This window comes from Mesoplodon bidens (genome assembly GCF_964165515.1).
Source record: "Mesoplodon bidens genome assembly, contig: HAP1_SCAFFOLD_157, whole genome shotgun sequence".
NCBI classification, from domain to species: Eukaryota; Metazoa; Chordata; class Mammalia; order Artiodactyla; family Ziphiidae; genus Mesoplodon; species Mesoplodon bidens.
This window is the reverse complement of record NW_027671774.1, coordinates 361710-385758: the sequence shown is the minus strand read 5'-3', so window position 1 is coordinate 385758 and position 24049 is coordinate 361710. Positions and strand designations below refer to the sequence as shown.

The 24049-nt window shown below is 48.4% G+C and overlaps 1 protein-coding gene and 1 pseudogene across 2 annotated transcripts in view; one reads left to right on the top strand and one right to left on the bottom strand.

Annotated features, from left to right (window-relative positions):
* The window catches only part of LOC308611089 (centrosomal protein of 78 kDa-like), a 727725-nt pseudogene that overhangs the window by 342167 nt on the left and 361509 nt on the right, over positions 1 to 24049 (top strand). The gene's annotated exons all lie outside the window — the stretch shown is intronic.
* Positions 773 to 10499, bottom strand: LOC308611079 (BCL-6 corepressor-like). The gene is made up of 7 exons (XM_081260009.1): positions 9727 to 10499; positions 9011 to 9064; positions 8354 to 8540; positions 2674 to 2919; positions 2017 to 2243; positions 1254 to 1435; positions 773 to 923 (listed from the first exon to the last, which is right to left on the bottom strand). Exons 2-5 carry the CDS (start codon positions 9062 to 9064, stop codon positions 2152 to 2154), a joined length of 579 nt encoding a protein of 192 aa, XP_081116135.1. The 5' UTR covers positions 9727 to 10499; the 3' UTR covers positions 773 to 923; positions 1254 to 1435; positions 2017 to 2151.

The following is a 24049-nucleotide window of genomic DNA, read 5'->3' as shown; positions in this document are numbered from 1 at the left end:
TCACACGGGCTTAGGCAGATATCAGCTATCTTTCTATGTTGCTCTAGCAATAGAGGCCATCACTGTCATCAGCCGTGCTGGGTTGGGATACAGCAGTGTGGACAGGGAGTTTTGTGCAAGGCTCAAGCCCTGCTCCCCGCCCATCAGCCCTCGGCTCCCGTGCCCTCTCAGAAAGAGACTGCTCAGGTCTGCCCCACTCCCACCCCTACTGTGCACAGACACTTCCCACCCGCTACCCCACAGGGGCATCACTCTGCCCCAAACAGCACAAGTTAGTAGAGCTAATAACTACTCTCCTACTCTCTTTCTTGCTATTCAGAATCCAAAAGGGCTCATTAAAATTCCCCTGGTCGCCAAGCCCTGGGTTAGGTCAGATTTTATATCAGAGATAAGTGAGCCAGACTGGCCGAAGCAGCCTACCTGCCTGAACGGGAACGGAACATCAGAGAGGCCTGCCTTTCTTTTCACACCACGACTGAACAAGCCACCAAACAGCCCGCAGTGTGAGCGGGAGCCAAAGCAAACACCCTGCTGGAACACCCAGCCCAGCCCGCCACGTGGAGGGGGCTGGGCTCTGAGACACGCCCCCCATCCACAGCCAGTGTGTCCCCCACCCAAGGAGCAGCAGCCAGCGGATCCTGATCCGGGGCACCCACAAGGATGCTCACCTCGTAGCCAAGCCGGGAGGACTGCTGTAGGCGGGTCTCGCCCGCGTTCTTATTGACAATAAGTCTCCGCGCTTCCGGTGGCATCGGGCGGGACTGGGTGGTCTCTGGAGGGGAGCTTGACCAAGTCAGCTGCGAGGCGTGGGAAGCTGGTAACAATTGCTGCAAATGGTCCAAGGGCTTCTGGTCCTGCTTGGCCGGCGAAAGATCATAGTCGGAACTGGGCTCAGGCCGCTTTCAAAATCTCCGGACGGTCACCTATCACGAAACCAGGCAGCGCACACATTTCAGGCTGTCCTTCCACCACCCGCCTGGTTCGCCTCCTCCCTGAGTTACAAACCTGAGTGGAGGAAAGCACTTTTCCTCCTCTCTGTCTGGGGGAGGTGGGGCGCGAGGAAGGGGTTGCATTTTTACTAGCTGGAAACTTCACCGCCACCCAGGAGACAGGTCCCCTAGGAAGGGGCAGGGACATTTTGGGGGGAGGGGTTCAGGAAAAGGAAAGCTTTGTCCCCAGAAGCAGAGAAGTAGGCAGGCGGGATGTGCCTGCACGGGCCCGGGGGACGGGGGAGAGCCAGGGGCAAGAGGTACCTTGCCATCCGCATTGTCCACCTAGGAGTCCCCTGGCAGCGGCAAGCCCCGCCTGGGCTCCTGAGGGATCAAATGCTTGGTTTTGCACGGTCGCTTCCCGGATGGTTTCTCGCTGTTGTCGGTGTATTGCTGCGGCAGGGGCGAAGGCTGCCGATCCATTTCTTCGTCCATGCACAGCACATCTGTCAGGGGGAGAAGCAGCGGGCGTTACACAGTTGTAGCCGGTGAGGAAAGAAAAGCCCATTGTTAGCACTGATCGTTGGAGCAGCTTCAGTTTTTAAAGATATACCAATTATGTTTTCAAAGCACTAATATTTTAATCATCCCACATTCAACCGGCAAATAGGCTAACCCACGAAACGCCAAATGGCAAGTCGCTTCAAAGGGCCGCAAGACAGGGCAGAAGCCAGCCCTTCGTGCGCTCCCGTCCCCACCCGTGGGGGGCCTGGGTGCTCGGGACAGGGCGACTGGGGACAGCCTGAGGCTGGAATGAGGGCACTGACAAGCGCCCGGGGTCACCCAAGACTTCCCTTCCTGCCCAGCCGCGGGCTGGGTGATGAGGAGCAGCCCAGGAAGTCGACCTCCCACCTCACTGTCCATTCCATAAGGAAGTGTGCAGGCTGAAAGGACCTCAGGAAGAAAACTCCCCGCTCGCCACACGCTACTCTTGTCAACTTGGATGGCGCTCAGGTCCCCTCCAGGGCCGTTTCCCACAGAGGGCGGGTGATCCACCCTCCAGGAGCGCCCCCCGCCCCGTGCGTACCTTGTTCATTGTCACTGCATTTAAGGGACTCCTCCAACCAGCTGCTGTTGCTTTTGGCCTCTGCCCTTTTCCTGCCAGGTTTCTCTTCGGAGATGCTATTGCCCTGGGGGGTGACCGCAGGCTGAACCGCCTGGGTCACTTCCTTCCTGCCCTGCCGGCCAGGTTTGCTCTCTGCTCCCGCCGTCCTCTAAGGTGCAGCAAGCGGCGCTGCTTTCTGGGATGGAGCCCTGTTAATTCAATGCACACCTCAGGTTGGTCAGCTCACTATAATGTGGCTCTTCTAAGTGGTTACAGGAACTGTTTGTCATTTCCCTCTCAGGCCAGTCAGCTAATGGAGAAATAACTACAAATTAATGAAGAAGCCCCCCGGGGCGGGGGGGGGGGGACAAACTGTCTTACACATCACTAACAGGGGTGGGGGAGGGGAGGGGTGTGGTCACTGTGTTGGCTGGAACTTGTCACCAAGTCTCGGGAGGGGGCCTATTTGCCTTTGGCCACCTTTGGGCTCCAGCCCCGCCACCTGGCTTTGGGGGGGTGGGGGGTGGGGAGGTGTGAGTGGCTCCCCCCAGGGATCCAGGGTGGGACTGGAACTTTCCACTGCTCCGCTCCAGGACTTCCGTAGGGTGCCCTGCGGGCCCGAAGCCAAACCGAGCTCACCTTTGGAGACCCGTCTCCGCTTGGCTTTCAGCAGAGAGTCCTCCGGGAGCACAGTGGTCTCAGTGTGGTTCCTATTGCCAGACACCTTGCGCTTTCTGTTCAGCCGGAGGGTGGGGCTGCGTGACGCGTCCGGGGCCGCCTGGTCGGCGGGGGACTCTCTGGGGGGCTCCGTGTCCATGTCCTCAGGAAGATCACTGTCTTCTGGGGCTTCAAAGCGGTCAGGTTTGCTTCCATCAAAACACTCCCCTAGGGGAGGGGAGACAACCCGGAAAGGAGGGAACAAAGGTCACCAGGAGCAGGCAGGACCCCCACGCCCAAGGCAATCTGCTACCAACAGACCACCCCCCTTTGGAGACCAGGGGCCTCACACGCCGGAAGCACAAAACCCTCAGAAAGACGTCCCAAAGGAAGGACAGCTGAACACAACCAGCAAAGAAAGCAGAAAATGAGGCGCGTAGCCCACTCACAATCCATCCTTCAAGGGTCAAGGTGAGGCATCTACACCATCCCTCTATAGGCATGTGAGATCACTCCCTAACTGCTTAACTCTCCAAGGTGGCTTACTTTTAAAGGGGGGGTGAGTGACCTCACAGTAAGATCCAACCAATCAGGGCAGAGCTACAATGGGGGGTGAGTGACCTCACAGTAAGATCCAACCAATCAGGGCAGAGCTACAAATGACTATGGAAACAGCTGCTAGTCAACAAAAAAGGCTGATGTCATCAAGAGACCAAATAGCCCCCAACTGCCATCTACACAGACATAGCACCAATGTTCACTTGGGTCAGCAGGGGCGAGGGTGAAGAAAAAGGGTAGGGAAAGAATGGTGGGAGGCTGGGAAGCTGGGGAGACCAAGGCAAGAGGAGCCTGGCAAAGGGAAAGGAAAGGCTTCCTGGTGCACACACAAGGGTCAAGGGCAATTTCAAAGAACTCAACCAGATTGCTACAAGTCCGTCTGTCCTCTTTCCACACCCGTGGGGGGAAAAGCATTTCACTGCCATCGAGGGGCTGCTCCTATTTCCTGTCTAGGAAGAAGGCCCTCAGTGACACCAGTCACCCACCTGGCACGTCTCCACGCCTTCCTTCCCAGGCAACAAGCATCTAAGGACATTTCAAAGACAAGACTCCAACCCCCTTTGTGGGGGTGGGGTGGGGGGGTGCGGCGGGCAGGGCTGAACTGCTCACACCTCAGCTCCGCCTGTGTTGCTCCTGCCCCCTCTGCTCAATCTAGCATCCACTTGGGGCTTTTCCTCCAATTACCCCAGCCTAACATCACTCCTCACTTTTGCTCTAGCCAAAGAAACAGTTCAACTGCTTTGCTAGTCACATTGTTTCTAACACACAAATAATTCCATAATGATCACTGTGCTGGTAAAGAGTTCCCCGAAGATGACCCTGTGTCCATCACCGGCCGGGGGTGGGGGTGGGTGTATGAGTTTGGTATTTCGTTAACAGCTGAGCTAAGCTCCCACAGCCCGTTTTTCTAGATGAAATCATGGACACACCCCTCACATGCTGCTCGCATTCCTCCTCCTCTCCCTAGACCACTTCAAGTATCACTCCCACTTCTGCTCAGCAGGCTGGTCCCCTGATCAGCCTGTCTTGGGGGGCATTCCCAGCATTTAATGGCAGCCAGTTGTGGGGATGAACCTCACCCAGGCCTGGGCTAGCCTGACCTGTGTTCTCAATGGTGGAACACACTTAGCTTTTCTCCAAGGGTATCCCAAGGTGGGAGAGATCCCCATCTACTCTTGCCGGAATGGTGGAATCACCCCAACCGCGAGGGTCTCCTGCCATGGCAGCAGGAGAAACCCCAAACTCCTGGCCTGTGCTTACGGGTGATGCAGCCCAGGCTACCGCAGGCCCGGTGAAGACGGCGTGCTGCAACTCTCACTCGGGCTGCTCTGTGACCCTCTTAAACACTCAGGCAGGAATGGCGCCGCTTTACAACTCGGCCCCCTTCACTTGTAAAGTGGGAATGTTACTGCTAGCCTCCCTCCAGGTTGGGCTTCATAATCACGGGCCGGGCTCAGCACAGAGAAAGGCTGGAAAAATCCCTTTAACCAAAAGATGCCAAGACTTTCAGACCAGCCTGAATCTCAGGCCTGAAATGTAGGAAATTTTAAGAGGTGAGCCCTGCTGGTTACACCATTGGACTTCTCTGGTCCAATCAGCCTTCCCTAAAAGCTCCGTGGGAGGGGATCCATGGAGGGATGGAAGGGCTACCTTAAGAACCCCCATGTCCAATTTGAAAGTTTCTTTTTCCAAACTAGGTCCATCCACCCTTCCCCCAACCCCGGAGCCTTTTAGGGCAAAGATCTCAATTCCCCTCAGCTAAGGCCCCCCAAGACCTTACGCTAGTGTGACCTTACCCAGGCCAGCAATAACCCTGAAGGACACCCACCCCGACTGCCCAAGATGCCCATGGCCACCAGCTATGGGGTAGAGGCTCCGTGTCACTTGGAGCTTCTCAAAGACTGTTCTAACCACGACCCACACGAGGATGACCCTTGAGGGCAAAGGAGATGGGGAGATAAATAGATACACGGGGATCCTAACCATCAGGCTTTGCCATCATTGCTACTTTTGGCCCTTCTAAAAGTGGGAAGCCATGTGCCCTTGGTCACCCAGTCTAAGCAAGATGTGAACGTGGTCCCTGCAGCATGGTCCTATGACTCACAGCACATATATCCCAAATTCATTATGGTTGTACCATAGCATCACCTCACAGAAGCATCACCACAGCAACATTTACAAGTCACTGTGGCAACAAAGCACCCTCACCACTGTTGAGCCATGCCCAGTGAGGCCTAAACAAGGTGAGAGGGTTCTGAGTTGATGGAAGGCTCCCCAGGATTAAAATCCCCTTCTCTGTAGCTTAAGTATAATAGCACCTCCAGTCAGGGCTAACCTTGTTCAAAGTTACACCCGCTACACAAGGAGTGCAGGGGATCTCTGTTCCAAAGTAGTTTACAAACGTGCAGGTGCTCAGCTGGAAGAGAAGTTCCCTGAGCAAAGAAGTTTCATGAAGCCCCTTGACTGAGCCTTCCCCCAGCTCCTGGCCAGGCACTGCCACTGAGCAGGACCTAGGCCTGTCCCAGCCAAGTGGTTCGCAAGGGAGATGGTTACTCCAAGTTTGAGAAGGAAGGGACCAATGCCTCCTTGCCCCGCCCCATCTTCAAATGCCACTGAGGGTTCCTAGTGATGAACTTCCAAGTCAGAGGAACCTCCAAACTCATTTGGTGAACTTCCAAAATAAAATTTCACTCAGCCACCCATGTGATAATAAAGAATAAATGAGTATCTCAGCCACTGTGTATTCAAGTTAATTTCTTTTTTAAACAAGCCCCTAGCAACAAGATGCACCCGCACCAGGACAACCAGGGCTGCGCAAACAGCACCCATCACCTTAGAAGCTCCTGGGCCCTCCATGGGTAGAGGCTGCCTCAGAAGGGGGAAGGCATCTTGAAGGTGTCCTGGACCCTCTCTGAGACCCCTGGCCGACCCAAATCCTCGCCCCAGCTCCCATGTGCTCACAGCTCGGCTCTCGGCCACACCGACACCCATGAGAAGGACCTGAGCCCATATCAGCTCAAGACGTGATGGCCCAAGAACAAGAAGGCCCATTCATATCCAGCTGAATGGAATGAACACCTGCTGGGCCTTGGACGTGGAGGCCGCAGTAAGAACAGTGGCCCCTTCAGGTGACCTTTCCTGACCAGCTATTCACAAACCCCACGTCTCTACAAGACAGAGGGTGGGTGGGGAACCCACCTCCGTTGCCCCAACCTTTCAAACGGAGCCCCTCACCTTCCCCAACCCTTCTCCTGCCCTCCCATGGTGGCCATTCATGGCTCACTGGGCCATGTCCCGGGTGCTCCAGGAAGAGACCCGTCGGTCGGTCTGAGATTGGAGGCAGGCGGTGGGGGGAGGGGGCTTTCGGAATCATCTGGGGCTCAGACCCTGCTCCCCATCAGCCACACCGAGTTCTCGTCTCCACGCTCAGCAGGAAAGACTGGGAAGGACGCACACAAACGTCTCTGGGAAGAAGGGCAGGTGAGGCCACTGAGACGTGAAGGGCAGCGGCCACCCTGGGTTTGGCCACGTTGCTGGAGAAAAGGGCGAGAAGACTCGAGGCAGGTTAACTGCCCGCTCCCTTCCTCCAGCCTCCCTCACCGTCCACCCACAACAGGCAGATCCCCTCCTCAGAAAAGTGCATACCCGTGAACTTGGCGTTGCCCACTTTTACCACATCTCTCGGAGAAACTTCCCCAAGAGCTGAGTTATGAGGCCACTCGGGAGGGTAAGGGCTGCGTGTCAGCTGTGAGCACAGGCAAGGAGGGAGGCCTTCTTGCTGCTTCAGGGTGGCCTGGACCCTCCGTTTTTCATTCCAATCCCGAGGGGGAGGAGCTCGGAATCGTCTACTCCAGGCACATCGAGAGCCCCATCCCTCAGGTAAGGCCGCCACTGACTAGCCCCAGAAATCCCCTTCTACGGGAGCCACGTAGGACACACCGGTCCCAGTGTGGCTTACCCAGAACCGTGGCCACAGGCCTTTGTCTGACCCCAAAGATGAGCTGGGGGAGGGCAGTGCTCCAAGCAGCAGAGAGAAGCACACGCTGTGGCTGACCACAATTTTCCCGAACTGCATCAGGCACCCACGACCTAAGCGTGCGGGCGAACGCCGACCCTACGACCGGGTCCAAGGGCCTGGGCCTCCCAAACGTGCCCACAACCCCCGACTGTCCCGTCTCAGAAGGATTTCACGCCCACCCTGTCCTCGACGTTCACCGAGGTGCCCTCACTCACCATCACCGGTGAGGTTTCTGGGGTCCGGAGCAGGCTGCAGGCCACAGCCACAAGCACGCACACGGAAGAAAGCGGGAGAAAGACCTCCACTTGCTGCCAACGCATCTCATTAGCCCAGGAAGTCTCGAGGGCCAAGCCCGAAGTCAACCCCAGTGGGGGAGCAGCTGAGGGGACCGCAGAGTGTGACTCGAGGCCAACACGAGCTTTCTCTCCAGTTCGGCCTCCAGAACAGAACACACCCGTCTGGTGGGAAGAACGGCCTCGTTGGTCCCACGGCCTGGGAGCGTGGTGTCAGCTCCTCATGACTGCAAACGAGCCTCCACAGAACACAATGATGCTCATCTCTCTGGGGCCTTCATCAGCCCTCATCGCACTTGAACGAAACCTCTGCCTCTGGAGGGAGAATCCGAGTACTGTCCACCCCCTCCCACAGGAGACTGTCACTCTGGAGGGTCTGGCTCTGGCTGCAAGTGTCATTCCACTGCTACCAAAAACCCGTGTCCGTACCTGCTACAAAACAGAACACATACCTGCTACGCCGGAGGTCCTGCACTGCCATTCCTCTGCTCTACCGTATCAGACTATTACTAACTACAGGACTAGCATTGCTCCGGAAAAAGGAGACGCGTGCCAGGGAACAGCATTTCATAGGTGCTTCACTCCTGGATGCCGCAACGCTCCAAAGGACAACCAGCCTTGCAATCCACAGCTGGGAAGGGTGCCCAGAGCAGCCCGTTCTCCGAACAGCCAGCACCCAGACGCTGGGCCGTCGGAAGCGTACTGTTTCCTCTCACCTCCCTCGGCACTGGGAGCGGAAGCGCCCCGTTCCCACCGACGTGGTACCACACGCGAGCCGCCTGGGTTCACTTACATCTCTCACTGTCGTTCTGGTCGGCAATGGCCTCCTCCGGGGCGACCGACTTTGGCTTTTTGTCCTGACTTCCTTTCAGCCTTTCCCAGTCAGCGGGGCTGAATTTGCGCACCTCGGAGTCTTTGGTCGTGGGGTGGCCACCTTCTCGCTCTTTCATCTCCAACTCTGAGAAGCGCATCACTGCACGCTACAAAGAGAACGGAGATGGAAAAAAGACACACCTTACCACCAAAGCTATTTCACTGCCCTTACCTTAAAGGAAAGTATCTTCAAAGAAAAGTTTGCCCAAAACCAACCACAATTTATGATACAACTGAGATATTTTAAAATTGAACGATAAAACGTAAGAGTGTCTATGTGTAACTAGTCACACACTCTTTCTTTGTAAAGCCATATGTATGTAGAGATATATGTGGTGTGTATGTATAGCCATACATACACTGTGGCATAGAGACAGACATTCTCTTTCGAAGGTAAATAAAACAAAACAAAAACACAACGCAAAGAAAACGAAACAAAAACACAACAGAAAAGAAAACAAATGCACAGTGAATAAAGACGACCATGGCCCACAAACTTCCCTTTGTATATTTGGAAATGAAATTTAACTCAAAAGGTTTATGGAAGATTCTAGTAATAAAAATTTGAAGAACTGACCTCACAGTAAGCAGCGGGTAGACATAAAATACTGTCCTCTTGTAATCCTTCCATCTATGTAATTAAAATGGGCACTCAATGCATCATTTAGATAACTTCATCCATTTTTATAAGCATAAACCAATTTTTTTCTTAACATTGCAAAACAATTTGGCTTTATTTGTCTTTTAATTAAAAGTAAAATATCTTAAGGAAATTCCTATACAACATCTATCATTCACTAGCAAGTTAAATACATACTCTATCCCTTTAAGCAAGGTTTGTTTTTTTTGTTTTGTTTATTTGTTTGTTTTTTGGGTGGAAAAAAAAATTGCACGAATCTCACAGACATGCGGCCGCTACACACCTCCACCAAGTATCACGTAAGGCATTCTAAGCAGCGCTTTTAGGTATATTTGTTAACGTACAGTAACGGCAGAGAAATCAAAGCGATTGATAGGTAAATGTCATGCAGTCTTTTAGACATCCTTCGCAATAATTAAAACTTCCGTTATCAGCATTCGAGTGGAGTTCGCTTAAAATCTACAGAATAACCTCAAGTATCCACTTACGTCCCCTTACTGGACACATTTCAAACATTTCAATTACCCTAAGCTTCATTAACCAAATCAGCCCGGTGTCCTGCCCTATCATACCCCCGGCCCCCTCCTCTTCACACATTAAAAAAACCTGACAACTGGTCAGGCTCCTGAAATTCGGATTGGGGGGGGGCTCACCTGCAATGCCCGCTGGTCCCGGCCAGGCTGACTAGAGTCTGCGTACAGTCCGGTAGCGACACACTTGAACCGGTCACCCACGTAACCAGCGGAGTTTGCGATTCTCTTTGCCAGCTTAGATGGCTTCGGGTTCAGAACTTTGCCATCGGTTGATCCTGCCTCGTCAGCTCCGTGTTTGGTGTCGGTGGGCGTGACGTCCACACTCGGTGGGGCACTGCCCACGCAAAATGGTTTGGGATCCTCTTGGGTTTTCCCGAACGTGACCGCAGAGCCGTCGCTCCCCAGGGTCGGCTCCAGGAATGGAGTCGAGACCGGCGTCGCCAGGTTCTCCTTGTTGGTTACCGCTGGAACATTCTCCTTGCTGAAGCCGGAAACTGGCTGGCCCGGAGCCTGTTTGAAAGTATAGGCTTCGTGGAAGTCACTGATGTGCCCCAACTCCTCTCTCAGGGCAATGAAATCCCGGTGTGGCTGTAGGGCCACATTTTACTTTTTTATTTTTAATATATGTTCACATGTTTCCATAAAGGATCCAAGGTGGCCCATAACGTACGGACACACAATATTAGCTTTAAAAAAACATGAAAAAAAAAAAAAAGGGAAATCATGATCCTGGAAATGGGTTGCATCCGTTTAAGGGGTGAGAATAACAGAATGAGTGAGCCAAAGATTTGGGAAAGGATCTCACATTTCCAAATGTCCAAATCTTAAAATTGCACCAAGTGGGAATGTAGCTGTGGCAGTATTAACCTGAGAGAGCTCTATGATCGTTGTCTTTACTCATCACTTGGATGCAAGGTTCTAAATGACAGGGTAAGTGAAGGAGGGCAAGTAGACAGATAAGAGTCATTTCCTGATTCTCAAAAGAAGGGGCATCACCTAGGGAAGGGGACTCCAAAATCCTACAGGAATCCTCTTCATATACTAAATTTTCTAGGTGGCAAAAGTATCTCATTTGACCCTAGCAGCCAGATGGAACTTAGAAAAGTAGTGAAAAGCTACTCAACTGACTGCAAGTCATATGACTAGGAGCATGTCAGTGAAAAGTTCACGTGAAGATGCTGTGGAAGAGCAGTTCACCTTGTGGTTGAGCGTCCTCAGAACGTGCAATGGGAGGTGCAGTACCTGCTCTGTCTCACAGGGACCCTCCAACCTCTAAACGCATCTTTCCTGGGAAGCTGAATTCAAAGAGTCAATTTAAAAAAAAGAGAGGGCTTCCCTGGTGGCGCAGTGGTTGAGAGTCCGCCTGCTGATGCAGGGGACACGGGTTCGTGCCCCGGTCCGGGAAGATCCCACATGTCGCGGAGCGGCTGGGCCCGTGAGCCACGGCCGCCGAGCCTGCGCGTCCGGAGCCTGTGCTCCGCAATGGGAGAGGCCACAACAGTGAGAGGCCCGCGTACCACAAAAAATAAATTAATAAATAAATAAATTTTAAAAAGATAAACGTCTCTAGTAGAGAAATTTTATCAGAGCCTAGTATTAAGAGCTGTAGAGCCACAAGTTTCCCACGATACAGCCTTAGCAGAGGCTGTTAAGGCAGTGACAGAAAATTTGTACCGAGGGAAATAGCAGAAGAGTTTGCCTACAATTCACGAAAAGGATCCCTGCACTTGGCCTGAAGGAAATCAGCAAAATTTGTAACAGCTTGTGTATTTGTATGCGGGATTGAGAATGAATTTCATTTTTTAATTTCTCTGAATTATCACATAAGATTCAGAAGATGCTCTCTCTGCCTAGAAGCCACCCCACTGGGATAACTATGCCTACAGAGTTTCTTTGCCTATAACTCCTACTTGCTAACAGACTGGCAGCCTGGCCCCAGGGCCTGGTCGCTGCTCCCAGTGCAATGGTGGATATGGTGTCAACGGTTGCAAAATCAAAGCCCCTTACATCCTCTCCATGCCTCTGTCCCACCCCCCACCCCACTCACCACTGATATTCAGGAAGGGGAAGGTGTCCTGGATGGGAACGTGGTGCTGTGACTGGTCCAGCTCACCTTCCTCATCTTCTTCATCCACATCATTATCTTTCTCATCCCAAGGAGCAGATCCAGTGGATCCTACCCGAGAAACACACACACACACACACACAAAGGTCAAAAGTGAGGCGCTCACGTTGCACTGTCATCCCTGCAGCTGAGCCACTGTTCAAGCTAGGCACTGCCAGCACAGAGGTTCCTTGGGTTCAGTGTGCACCCTCAATGCCAAAGAGTGGGAACCAAGGGTGTTCACCCCACTCCCAGCTCCTCCTACGGAGCCCCAGTGCAAGCTCTCATCCCCTCCCCTATCCAGGAGCTGCAGACCCTACTCCCTTCTCCTAGAAACCTTTTAATTCCTACTCTAAACCCCTTTCTACACATTCGCATCCCTTCTAAGGACCCAAGGAGCACAGCTTCTCTCCTTTATAAGCTTACTGTGAAGACAGACCCTTCCCTCATGGCAGAGCCTCACTAGATTCACTGGAGGTCAAGTCTAAATTATCTGGCTCTTAGTCGGAACTGGCTCAACATTGAGTAAATATAGGGATCAGGTGGTATTCTCCTAGGAAAAATACCATACAAATTAAATGATCACTTACCCATCATTTATAAAGAGAACTTAATAGCCTTCATAATGTCATGGCAATTGATTCTTAGAACAGCCTTTGAAATACGCAGGAAAGATGAGAACCCAGATTTTATAGTGGAAGAAGCTGAGGCTCAAAATGTTGAATGACTTGATTCAATGTCCCACAAGTAGTGAAATGGAAAGACTGAGGTTTGTAACTCAGACCTTCTAAGTTTTAAGCCCTCCTTCTTCTAAACTACCTGGCCTCTCTTCTCAGTGTTGAGTCCCAAGAGAAGTTATTTTTTATAGAACTCAATACCCCCTCTTCTTTCTAATGCTTTACTGTTCCACTGGGTGGGCAGGAAGACTGTGCTGAGTTTATATCTTTTGTTCTCTGGGTTCTTTCTAGGGACAGCATTTCTTGCTTTATTTACCAGTCTTCAACTTTGTAAGCGAGGCGACTTTCAAGTCGACTATCGCTTTAAGGGTCCAGCCCGGAACCTGGAACACTGTCCACCTTCTCCCCAGCAGCTGGGGCCTCACCTGGGTTAATGATAGAGCCCTGGGGCTGGGGGATGTCACACACTTGATATATCTTCACTGGGTTCATGGGCACCTCCTTGGTGCCGTCGTACATCAGGTTGAATTCCCTGCTCTTGTTGAGCGCACAGCGGAGCTGGGCCTTCCATTTAGCTGGGTCGGGGTCGTCCACCCCTTCCTGGTACTTCCCCTGTCTCCACAGCCCAGGCCTGAGGGATAGGAAACTGCAGTGAGTGCCTGCTTGTTGCCCAGAAACACTGGAAAGTGTGCCCGCCCTCCCTCGTACAGACACAGATACACACAGCCCTGCCTGACCGCCCCATCACCCCAACTCCAATTTACAGAGACTGCAGCAGAAGACACCACGCTGGGGACCAGGCAAGGCAAGGCCTGAGACAAATTAAGCCAAATGCAAATACAGTATTTTAAAAAGAGGAGCCTCATCTCAAGTGCTTGTGCCAGCATCATCTGTCAGGACAACAATGGCCTTAATGAAGGGTTGAAAATAAAGAAAAATCTGGAACAAGTATACACCAAAATACTCATGGTAACTTTTGGATAGCAAGACTTCAGGTAATTTTGTTTTGTTTTGTTTGCCTTATTTGTTTTTCACATGAATTGCTTATATAATAAGAAGAGAAAGGGAGGTGGCGTATGATATGAAGAATTTAGGCTTGCAGTTCCCTCTCCCTTCAGTCTTTAATCTGATGCACAAATAACTGTTGAAACCAAGTACCTTTAGGAGTAGCAGCCCATAGGAGGGCAGGAAGCACGCTCTGGGGGTTCAGCTGGCCTCAGTGCGAGGCTGAGGGCCTCAAGTCCTAATAAACTCACACCACCTGCCTTTCCCTGCTTCCTCAAACTCCCACATTGGGAACATTTTGCTGGGAACACCAGTGGCTGGTGGCCTGGGCCAAAACCAGTGTGGCCCCGCCTCTCTGGTTTTCAATTTCCAGGTCTAACAGGCATCTATGTGTCTGTTCACGGGATATCAGCCCTCCCCCACTGTTAACGTACCTCAGATGTCTACACTTTCTTCAGGGCTGTGACGTATGTGCTGGCACAGAAAAGGGGGATGTCTTTTGCAGAGGACTCAAGATCAAGAGAACGAGATGGACCGGCCAGACTGCTCCCACTTGATGTTAGGAAGATAAGGTGGCCATGTAGTTAGAATTCTGCAGCGGAACATAGCCTATAGAGTCTATGGGTTTGTGGATCCACAACTTTTATTTTTTCAGTAATGCCAACCAAGCTCGTAAGAGACTGACATATAATCCAGAATGCCAGTCTACTCGTTTTCAAAGGGGGATAAAGCTGGTCAGTGACCAGCATGGTTAAGTCCAATAACCTGGACATAACCATGTATGATCTCAACCAGTAACTCCTGTATCTGGTTTCTAATGACAATTCCAAGAACATAAGACCCACTCAACATTTAAATCCAAATTTTCAGATGACTCCAAAGCTAAATGGAAATGATTTGATATTGAACTCTAAATCTGCATTATCTAGACTATCTCTTACCCAGTTGGGTAACCCAGAAGCGACAGTAAAAGGCTCCTGCTTTCCCAAAAATCACAGGGCGTAAAGATGAAAAGCACTGGAAAGGCAAGACCCCCAGTGAATTTGCAAAGCTGCTTTTGTGTCTTTTTCTTTTTCACCTTGAAGCCAGGAGAAATTCTAAAAATACAAATGTATTAATTTTTAAAACTTGACTTTACTGAATATTGTTCAGATCCCCAAGCCTACAAAAATAATTTTAGTTTTTTAAAAATGCTCCCTCTTCAGACTATACTACAAAGCTACAGTAATCAAGACAGTGTGGTACTGGCACAAAAACAGAAAGATAGATCAATGGAACAGGATAGAAAGCCCAGAGGTAAACCCACGCACATATGCTCAACTTATCTTTGATAAAGGAGGCAGGAATGTACAGTGGAGAAAGGAAAGCCTCTTCAGTAAGTGGTGCTGGGAAAACTGGACAGGGACATGTAGAAGTATGAGATTAGATCATTCCCTAACTCCATACACAAAAATAAGCTCAAAATGGATTAAAGACCTAAATATAAGGCCAGAAACTATCAAACTCTTAGAGGAAAACATAGGCAGAACACTCTATGACATAAATCACAGCAAGATCCTTTTGGACCCACCTCCTAGAGAAATGGAAATAAAAACAAAGATAAACAAAAGGGACCTAATGAAACTTAAAAGCTTTTGCACAGCAAAGGAAACCATAAACAAGACCAAAAGACAACCCTCAGAATGGGAGAAAATATTTGCAAATGAAGCAACTGACAAAGGATTAATCTCCAAAATTTATAAACAGCTCATGCAGCTCAATAGCAAAAAAACAAACAACCCAATCCAAAAATGGGCAGAAGACTTAAATAGGCATTTCTCCAAAGAAGATATACAGACTGCCAACGAACACATGAAAGAATGCTCAACATCATTAATCATTAGAGAAATGCAAATCAAAACTACAATGAGATATCATCTCACACCAGTCAGAATGGCCATCATCAAGAAATCTAGAAACAATAAATGCTGGAGAGGGTGTGGAGAAAAGGGAACACTCTTGCACTGCTGGTGGGAATGTGAATTGGTACAGCTACTATGGAGAACAGTACGGAGGTTCCTTAAAAAACTAAAAATAGAACTACCATATGACCCAGCAATCCCACTACTAGGCATATACCCTGAGAAAACCATAATTCAAAAAGAGACATGTACCAAAATGTTCATTGCAGCTCTATTCACAATAGCCCGCAGATGGAAACAACCTAAGTGTCCATCATCGGATGAATGGATAAAGAAGATGTGGCACATATATACAACAGAATATTACTCAGCCATAAAAAGAAACGAAACAGAGCTATTTTTAATGAGGTGGATAGACCTAGAGTCTGTCATACAGTGTGAAGTAAGTCAGAAAGACAAACACAAATACCGTATGCTAACACATATATACGGAATTAAAAAAAAATAAAAATGTCATGAAAAACCTAGGGGTAAAACGGGAATAAAGACACAAACCTACTTGAGAATGGACTTGAGGATATGGGGAGGGGGAAGGGTAAGCTGTGACAAAGGGAAAGAGAGGCATGGACATATATACACTACCAAACGTAAGGTAGATAGATAGTGGGAAGCAGCCGCAGAGCACAGGGAGATCAGCTCGGTGCTTTGTGACGGCCTGGAGGGGTGGGACGGGGAGGGTGGGAGGGAGGGAGATGCATGAGGGAAGGGATGTGGGAACAGATGTATATGTATAACTGATTCACTTTGTTATAAAGCAGAAACTAATAAAAAATAAATGAATAAATAAATAAATAAATAAAATACAAAAAATACAAAAATAAAAATGCTCCCTGCCTCAAAGGAGTTTACAATCCCTTAAAGGAGACAGATGAGTCAATAGATTAGAAATATAGATACTATGTGAACACCAGTAAAACTGCCTAATCCATAAAGAGTCGGGGGTAGGTATGGTTGGCCAAGTTTATCAGAATTTATGATTCTAGGGCTGAATCTTGAACATGGGTAGAAATTAACCAGGTGAGAAGCGTGGGTCAAGATACTCTAAGCAGAAGAAGCTTTATGGGCAAAGGCAGAGGCTGAAAAGCACAGTGCTTAGGGGACCTACAAGCAGTTCAGCTTGCGTGGAGGCAGCATGAGATGCAAGTCTGGGCTTGTAAGTAGGAACCATGCCAAGGAGTTTGGACCTGATTCTTAGAACACTGAGAACCACTGAGAGATCTAAGCAGGTTGTGATGGGATCAGATTTAAGTTTTAGAAAGAACCCTCTAGCTGCAGGACTGAAAAGGGTTTGAAGGGAGGCAAGGCATGAAGATAATACATAGTCTCTATATAATCCATATAATAGTGTCACTAGGGTCTGAACTAAGGAGGTGGCAGTAGGGATAGAGGATACAGGTAACGAAGGAGCCGTTAAAGACGCTGATTTGACAGAGCTTGATGAGGAACTGAGTCCTTGAAGAAGGTGAGAGAGAAATCAAGGATGATTCCCTGGTTTAGGGTTTGGGAGACTGGGTGGGGGGTGATGCTGGCCACTGAGATAGGAGCAGGTTTAGAAAGATGATTTCCCTTTGGAAATGTCGGAGTTCAAATGCCTGTGGAAGGCCTAGGGGAGGAGGCCCAGCATGCCCAGGGCAGTTTCTTATCCCCACTCACCTCTCACATCACCTGAGGGACTCTCCCTGCCTGCTTCCAGCCTGGAAGAAGGTCCACCAGATTACGGACATCTCTGCCCTGTGGGCAAGGATCAATTTCTTTTCATTTCTGTATCCCTGCTCAGGCTTTAGCACACAGTAGGTCAATGTGTATTTGTTGAATTGCCTCAAATTTACAGAAATACACTTGTTGGGGAATGAATAAGTTGCTATTACAGATGCAAGACCAGAAAAACAGCCATGAGCAGAAGGCCAAGGAGACACTGCAGAAAGTGCTGGAGGAGAAAATGTGTTGCAGAACAGCAACTGCAGAGCAAACAGGTGTGGGGATGCTCCATAATCCTTGGGGCTGGGAACCCTGGGGCAGTCTGGGTGGCAAGGGAGCCAGCTGCACAACTCCCTGGAACCCCCAAGGCACCACCCTCTCCTCTGATCTCCCTCAGCGGTCCCTGGCCCTGGCCGAGCACAAGTGTGAAGAGTGGAAGAGCCAGTACGAGAGTCACCCCCAGCATGCAACTGTCCCCTACCCTGCCAGCCCAGTAATCATGAATGCCGTCTTCCTTCTCTTTTTTACAATGTGGTACATATGGATTTTTTTTTGAATGAGATTTAACCAGCTTTTAAACCTTTCTTCTTTCTAACAATATCAGTACTCTCTGACTCTCCAAATGCGCCTTTTCAAGTTGATTTAATTTATGGAAAAATCACCCTTCATACTTTCCCTTTCTTTTTTAAACCTCCCCATGGTAGTGTAATGTAGTAGAAGGAGATTTGGCCTGGGAGTTTGGACACCAGGGTTCTAGCTGCAGTAACCCACAGTTACACACGTTATATTATTAAAGAAAAAAGTAACTTACAGAAATGTATGAGGCCATTATGCACATACACACAAATATATATTCACTCATATATCCATAAAAAAGTAGTCTGGAAGGTTCTATAAAATGTTAAAGGTGTTCATCCCACGGGGGAGGAGATATACGTTAACTATATTACCCTCTTAAAATTTTACAGTAAATATATATTACTTTTATAATTTAAAAAGCCAAACTTTTCATTTTTAAAAACCTAAAACATGAAAGAAAACTGGAAAACCAACAAAATTAAAACAATCCCTAAGTCTGAGGCAACGATTTTTTTATCCGAGTCCAAGTGATGAATGAAAATACTAAGAATGGTGTGTGACACCTTAAAGTATAGAAAAAAATACAGTAAGGCAAGTAGGCATTAAGATAATAGAACATAAAAAGTGACCCAGATATATTCAGACAATGGACTACTATTCCAGTAATAAAAAGAAATGAATTACTAATATGAGCTACACGGATGAGTCACAACAACATGAGGAGCCAAAGAAGCCACGTGCAAAAGGGTACTTGTTGTATGCTTCCATTCATATGAATTTCTAGAATAGGAAACACTAATACATAGTGAAAGAAAGCATGTCAGTGGTTGCCTGATGCCAGGCCTGGGAAACTGACTGTAAAAGGACAAGAAGGAACTTTTTGCAGGTATTGGAAGTGTTCTGTATCTTGACTTTGGCGACGACAATATAGATATACACATTTGTCAAGACTTATCAAATTACATGCTTAAAACGGGTACACCTCGTTGAATGTAATTCATACTTCAATAAAGTTGATTTTAAAGTTAAATTAAAAAGTCACCTATGGGGACTTCCCTGGTGGCACAGTGGTTAAGAATTCGCCTGCTAATGCAGGGGACGTGGTTTCAAGCCCTAGTCTGGGAAGATCCCACATGCCGCCGAGCAACTAAGCCCGTGCGCCACAACTACAGAGCCTGTGCTCTAGAGCCCGTGAGCCACAACTACTGAGCCCGTGTGCCACAACTACCGAAGCCCACGTGCCTAGAGCCCATGCTCCACAACAAGAGAAGCCACCACAGTGAGAAGCCGGCGCACTGCAACAAAGACACAATGCAGCCCAAAATAAATAAATTAATAATAATTTTTTAAAAAAATAGTCACCTAGACGTCTGAGTGAGACAGAGTTCCTTTAAGCTTTCAGTCCCAGCTCTTCTCTGAAGCCTCCCCTCATCTATCCTGGCAGCATGTGACCACTTTGCATCTCTTTAACACCTTATATTTATCGGTTCCATTCAGATTTGATGCTTGAAAAGTTTTGTATATTTTATGTCTATCTTCCATTCAACTTGGTTCCTCTAAGGCAGGAACAATCATCTCTTTCATAAATTGAGACCATTACAAAAACAGAATTATGTTCCCTTTCCTCTCAATCAGGAGAATTTGAAGTAGGATTGATGAAATCCTGGAAATCATAAGCAAAAATGTCATTTCTGCATTTTTATGGCCACAGGGTCCTGTTTTCATCAGATTCTTGAAGATATCACAGAGCCCAACAATGTTAAGAATCTCTGCTTTGAATCCATGTGCTTTCACCCAGCTCTGTGGTACAAGGCACCCTGCCCCTGGGGCAATCTGTCTGTGGTCCCTGCAAAGATGATAAACCCACATCAAAGACACTCACTCTTCTGCATGTCAGTGGACTCCACTGCCAGCTCTTCCTCCACAATGACGTCACTATCGCCATCTTCAAGATTCATTTCTGTCTCATCTAGAACACTGTCTTCTTCCTCTTCCTCCTCCTCATCTTCCTTGGAGACATCCTTTAATGTGGCAAGTAGTCTGTTGTAACCAGAAACTTGTTCTGGTTCACTCTATGCTTCACTTTCAGAACTTGAAGTATCTATAAAGTCTCCGACTAAAAGGAAAATGGGGATTTTAAAAACAAAAATTATACTGTTCTTCTTGCTACCCCACGACTATCATCAGGCCCACAGTGGAATCAAGTTCAGACTTTTCTAAATAAAAACTAGCTTTTCTGCAAATACGCAGTCCTATCTATTCAACCAAACCTAGCACCAAATTTGTTTCAAACAGCTAATCTAGCTATGATTCTAGAAGCGCTTCCTCTTCTTTGAACTGCTCATGTTCCACATGGGAAGACAGCAAACTAAACACATGGAGCTTTAGGTTATAAGGTGATCTAACCTATGTGTCAGACATTTGGCACCTTTAAAGGAGCAACAGGAAAACTTACAACAAAAAAGTGTACTTTATTTCTGAGTCTGTGGTAATGAAATAAGACCTTTGATGATTTTGCACTCTACTTTATGTTAAGCAAACATGACATTCCATCTTAGGATTCACCAAGAGCCCTCTGGTAAGCCTCCTTAACAGGTTCTAACAGGCTAATCTCTCAGGACAGTTTCATACTCTATACTGTATTAGTTATCACAATGGCATTTTAACAGACATCTGCACTTAAAACTAAGCAATATTACTAAAGTATAGCTTACAACTAAAATCAAAGAGAGTGGAAATGTAGCCAAACTTTACTACCATATATAATCTTAAAAGTAACAGTCCAGAATCTACTATCATAAAGAAGGTATAAAGCATTACCAGTTGACAAGTCTGTGGTTTTGCTTCCTTTCTGGAAACCCTGAGAAGAAACAGGCAATGTTAAACTTTAACTACTAGTAGGTAGCAATTACGAAAAGTCTAATGATACAACTTTAAATGAACATGGCAGACTATACCGTTATAAATACATTATATCTATTGTCAAGTAAAAACTCCATATGCATTTGGACAGGTTTTGGAAGGATATGCCAAATAGATAATAAGAGACGAATGAAAAAGTCTAACAAGACCACATGACAAATACTACAGTCACACAGTAACAGGCTCTCATCCAAAAGACGGGAAATTTTGGCAAATAAAAGCCCTCGGGGTTCACCTTTTCTAGCAGATTTCTTAAGTAGACTATCCCTCTAACTGTTGATAAAGCAGCCCAAAGGGGTGGGATGAGCACTAAGATCATAACTGAGAGTCTGGACACTTAGAGAGGAACCCACAACTACCCAAACATTAGTTTCCTCATGGTCATTGAATAGATAGGCGATGTCGAGGGTCCCAAGCAATTCTTTTTTTATTTTTTTTAACTTATTTATTTATTTTTGCCTGCTATGGGTCTTCGTTGCTGCGCCCGGGCTTTCTCTAGTTGCGGCGACAGGTGGCTTCTCTTGTTGCGGAGCAGGGGCTCTAGGCTCGCGGGCATCAGTAGTTGCACCACCCTGGCTCAGTAGTTGTGGCTCGCGGGCTCTAGAGTGCAGGCTCAATAGTTGTGGCGCACGGGCTTACTTGCACCGCGGCATGTGGGATCTTCCCGGACCAGGGCTCGAACCCCTGTCCCCTCCCTTGGCAGGCGGATTCTTAACCACTGCGCCACCAGGGAAGCCCCCAAGCAATTCTTTAAAAACATAGAAAACGAACACAAGCTTATAAAACCTCTGCCCAGTCGCCACACAGGAGGCGTGCCGTCTAGCATAAAACTACAGGCTCAACAAAGGGTAGGAAGACCGGCGAAGAACCCCATCTCAGGCGGGAAGCCGCCAGGATCCCCGGGCGAGCTAGGCCGGCGCCGGGGCAGCGTGGCACGCGGCGGGAGCTGCCCTGTCACTACCGCCGGGGCACCGGCGGACCAAACGCGGGGACACGCGGGCTCCGACCGGGAAAGGACGCCGGCAGCGCCGGTCCCAGCCTCGCCTCTCCATACCTGTCATAGAAGGGATGCTCCTCGCCGAAATCCCTTAGATGCTTCTTCTGCTTTTTAGTTAGGGAGTTGAGCAGCTGGCTCTGGCTCCGGCTCCGGCTCCGGCTCCCGCGTTTGCCCATGGGGAAGACGTCAAGTCAGCCAACCTCCAAGAATCGCGTTTTTCACCTGGAAGTCGTCTCCTCAACCCACTCACGCGGGATTGCCAACGGCGCTTTACGGCGGAAGCAGGGTGCCGTAAAGCAGACCCGCTTTACGTCGCGCTTGTACGACAGGCGTGGCTGTGAGAATCAGCCTGCATACACGTGTAGTAACTGACATGGTTGAATGCAGTGCCTTTCTATTATGCCATAATACAAATACCAACTAACATTTAAGGCTGCCGGTGCATCTCAATTCATCCTCACAACAGTAAACAAATAGGCCTTGTTAATAAGCCTGATATTGGAGATGAGAAAGCTGATGCTTACAAAAGGTTACACACACACTAGCAAGAGAGGAGATGGAAACCTAATTCTCTCTGATGCGACCACAGGCTTTTCCCACTAGGATCTGCCACGTGCGTGTGCTATGTGAAGAATGAGGACGCAAGGCTGAGATTCCCGCCCTTACCCTACCCCCTCATTTTCTGAAAGTATTGCAAGGGCCCTTGGTAACACATCTGTTCTGGCATTTTTCATGTTATAAAAGCAAAAACACATCCAGAGAGGTAAAGTGACTTTCCTAAATCACCCGGAGAGTCGATGTTAGAGAAAGCAGTAAAACTCAATAAAGTGTCTCAAAACTGAATTGGGGCAAATTGGGATGGAAAACTTTTAAAGGGTAAGTAACTTTTCTATATCTGGGTCGTGGTGGTGGTTACACCTGGTATACAATTACCAAAATTAATCAAACTGTACCTTTGAAATTGGTACATTTTAATGCAAGTAAATAATAATCTCAATAAACAAAGAGGTAAAAACAGCGCAACTGGACTTAATACTCTAGAGACAGGCAGAGTGTGCAGGGATACTTAAAAACCACAGGATAGGGCTTCCCTGATGGCGCAGTGGTTGAGAGTCCACCTGCCGAAGCAGGGGACGCGGGTTCATGCCCCAGTCCGGGAAGATCCCACATGCCGCGAAGCGGCTGGACCCGTGAGCCATGGCCGCTGAGCCTGTGCGTCCGGAGCCTGGGCTCCGCAACGGGAGAGGCCACAATAGTGAGAGGCCCGCGTACCGAAAACAAACAAACAAACAAAACATGAAAAAGTCTCCAAAGTCTGTTGGAGGTGGGCAGCATCAGTAGCGAATCGGCTGCTCCAGGAAGGCGTCGGAAAGGAAGATTTAATGTCCTTGTCACCCATACAGACATCACCGTGATTTCGCTGAAGTCCAAATCGGTTCACATAACCCCCTTGCTTGAAATCCTTTAAGGGTTCCTCACCTTACATGGGATTGGGCCTCAATGCCCCAGCAAGGCATGCAAGGCCTTTAGTGGGCTGAATCCTCACCTGTCCGTCTCTCCAACCTCTCTACTCCCACCCACCCACCTCAGCAACAGGGTCCACAGACAGTTCTCCAAACACATCTTTCCACCTTGCTCATGCTATTCCCTCTCCCTGGAACCTTCTTTCCCAGGAAACCCTGACTCAGTGCATCCTCTGTGCAACTCCCCATGACCTTTCCTCTCTCCTCCACAGAAAGAGGAGCTTCTTTATCTTCTGGGTTCCTAAAACCCTTTGTAGACACCCTTCTAATCTAGCCCATGACAACATAATTATTTGTTCATTGCTTTGTCTCCCCCAACTAGACTATGAGGTCTTTCAAGGGGAAAGCCTGAGGTCTGAGCTTTTTAAATCATTAATGCCTAACATTATGACAGGAACATGGTAACTGTTTAGAAAATGTTTGATAAATGAATGAAGGTTTGCCTGCTAAGCCTCTGCCAGAAAAATGTGAAAAACAGAATGTAGTTACACCAAGATTCCACTAGAGAGAGGGAGGTAAAACTTTATCCCCTCTAGTGTAGCATTTTAGCCTTGTTCTCAGTCAGGTGAATATAATCTGATAAAATATTTCAGTTTTAGGCTAGGCCTAATATAAAACAACCTCTGATAAGCTTGAGGAAACATAATTATTACAGGTCACTCTATGCCAGTCTCTGGGTTTCACAATGGATAGTTCTTCTGGGTACAGATGAATAGAAAGTGAATGAATAGGCACTATATATAATATGAATAGGCACTATATATAATAGTGTTTTACATTTTCAAGTTATGTAGAGTGCATTGAAATGCATTACAAAGCTTTTCTCTTTTCAGACATAATCTCGTTATCTAAAACATGCTCCACCTAGAAAGCTCATTGCTCCTTACACAATAAACGCTGTGGAATCCGATGACTACCCAGCTCTCTAATTTCCTGTTGCCCTATATCCCTCATACCCTGTCTTGAACACACACACA

What these genes read in the sequence shown, in the direction of transcription:
- LOC308611079 (XM_081260009.1), bottom strand. Translation starts at nt 9,064, where the DNA reads ATGGAAGGATTACAAGAGGACAGTATTTTATGTCTACCCGCTGCTTAC. An exon ending in TACCCGCTGCTTACTGTGAG is followed by an intron (nt 8,541 to 9,010) that starts GTCAGTTCTTCA and finishes TTCTCTTTGTAG; the next exon opens with CGTGCAGTGATGCGCTTCTC. An exon ending in GCGGAGACGGGTCTCCAAAG is followed by an intron (nt 2,244 to 2,673) that starts GTGAGCTCGGTT and finishes TTGAATTAACAG; the next exon opens with GGCTCCATCCCAGAAAGCAG.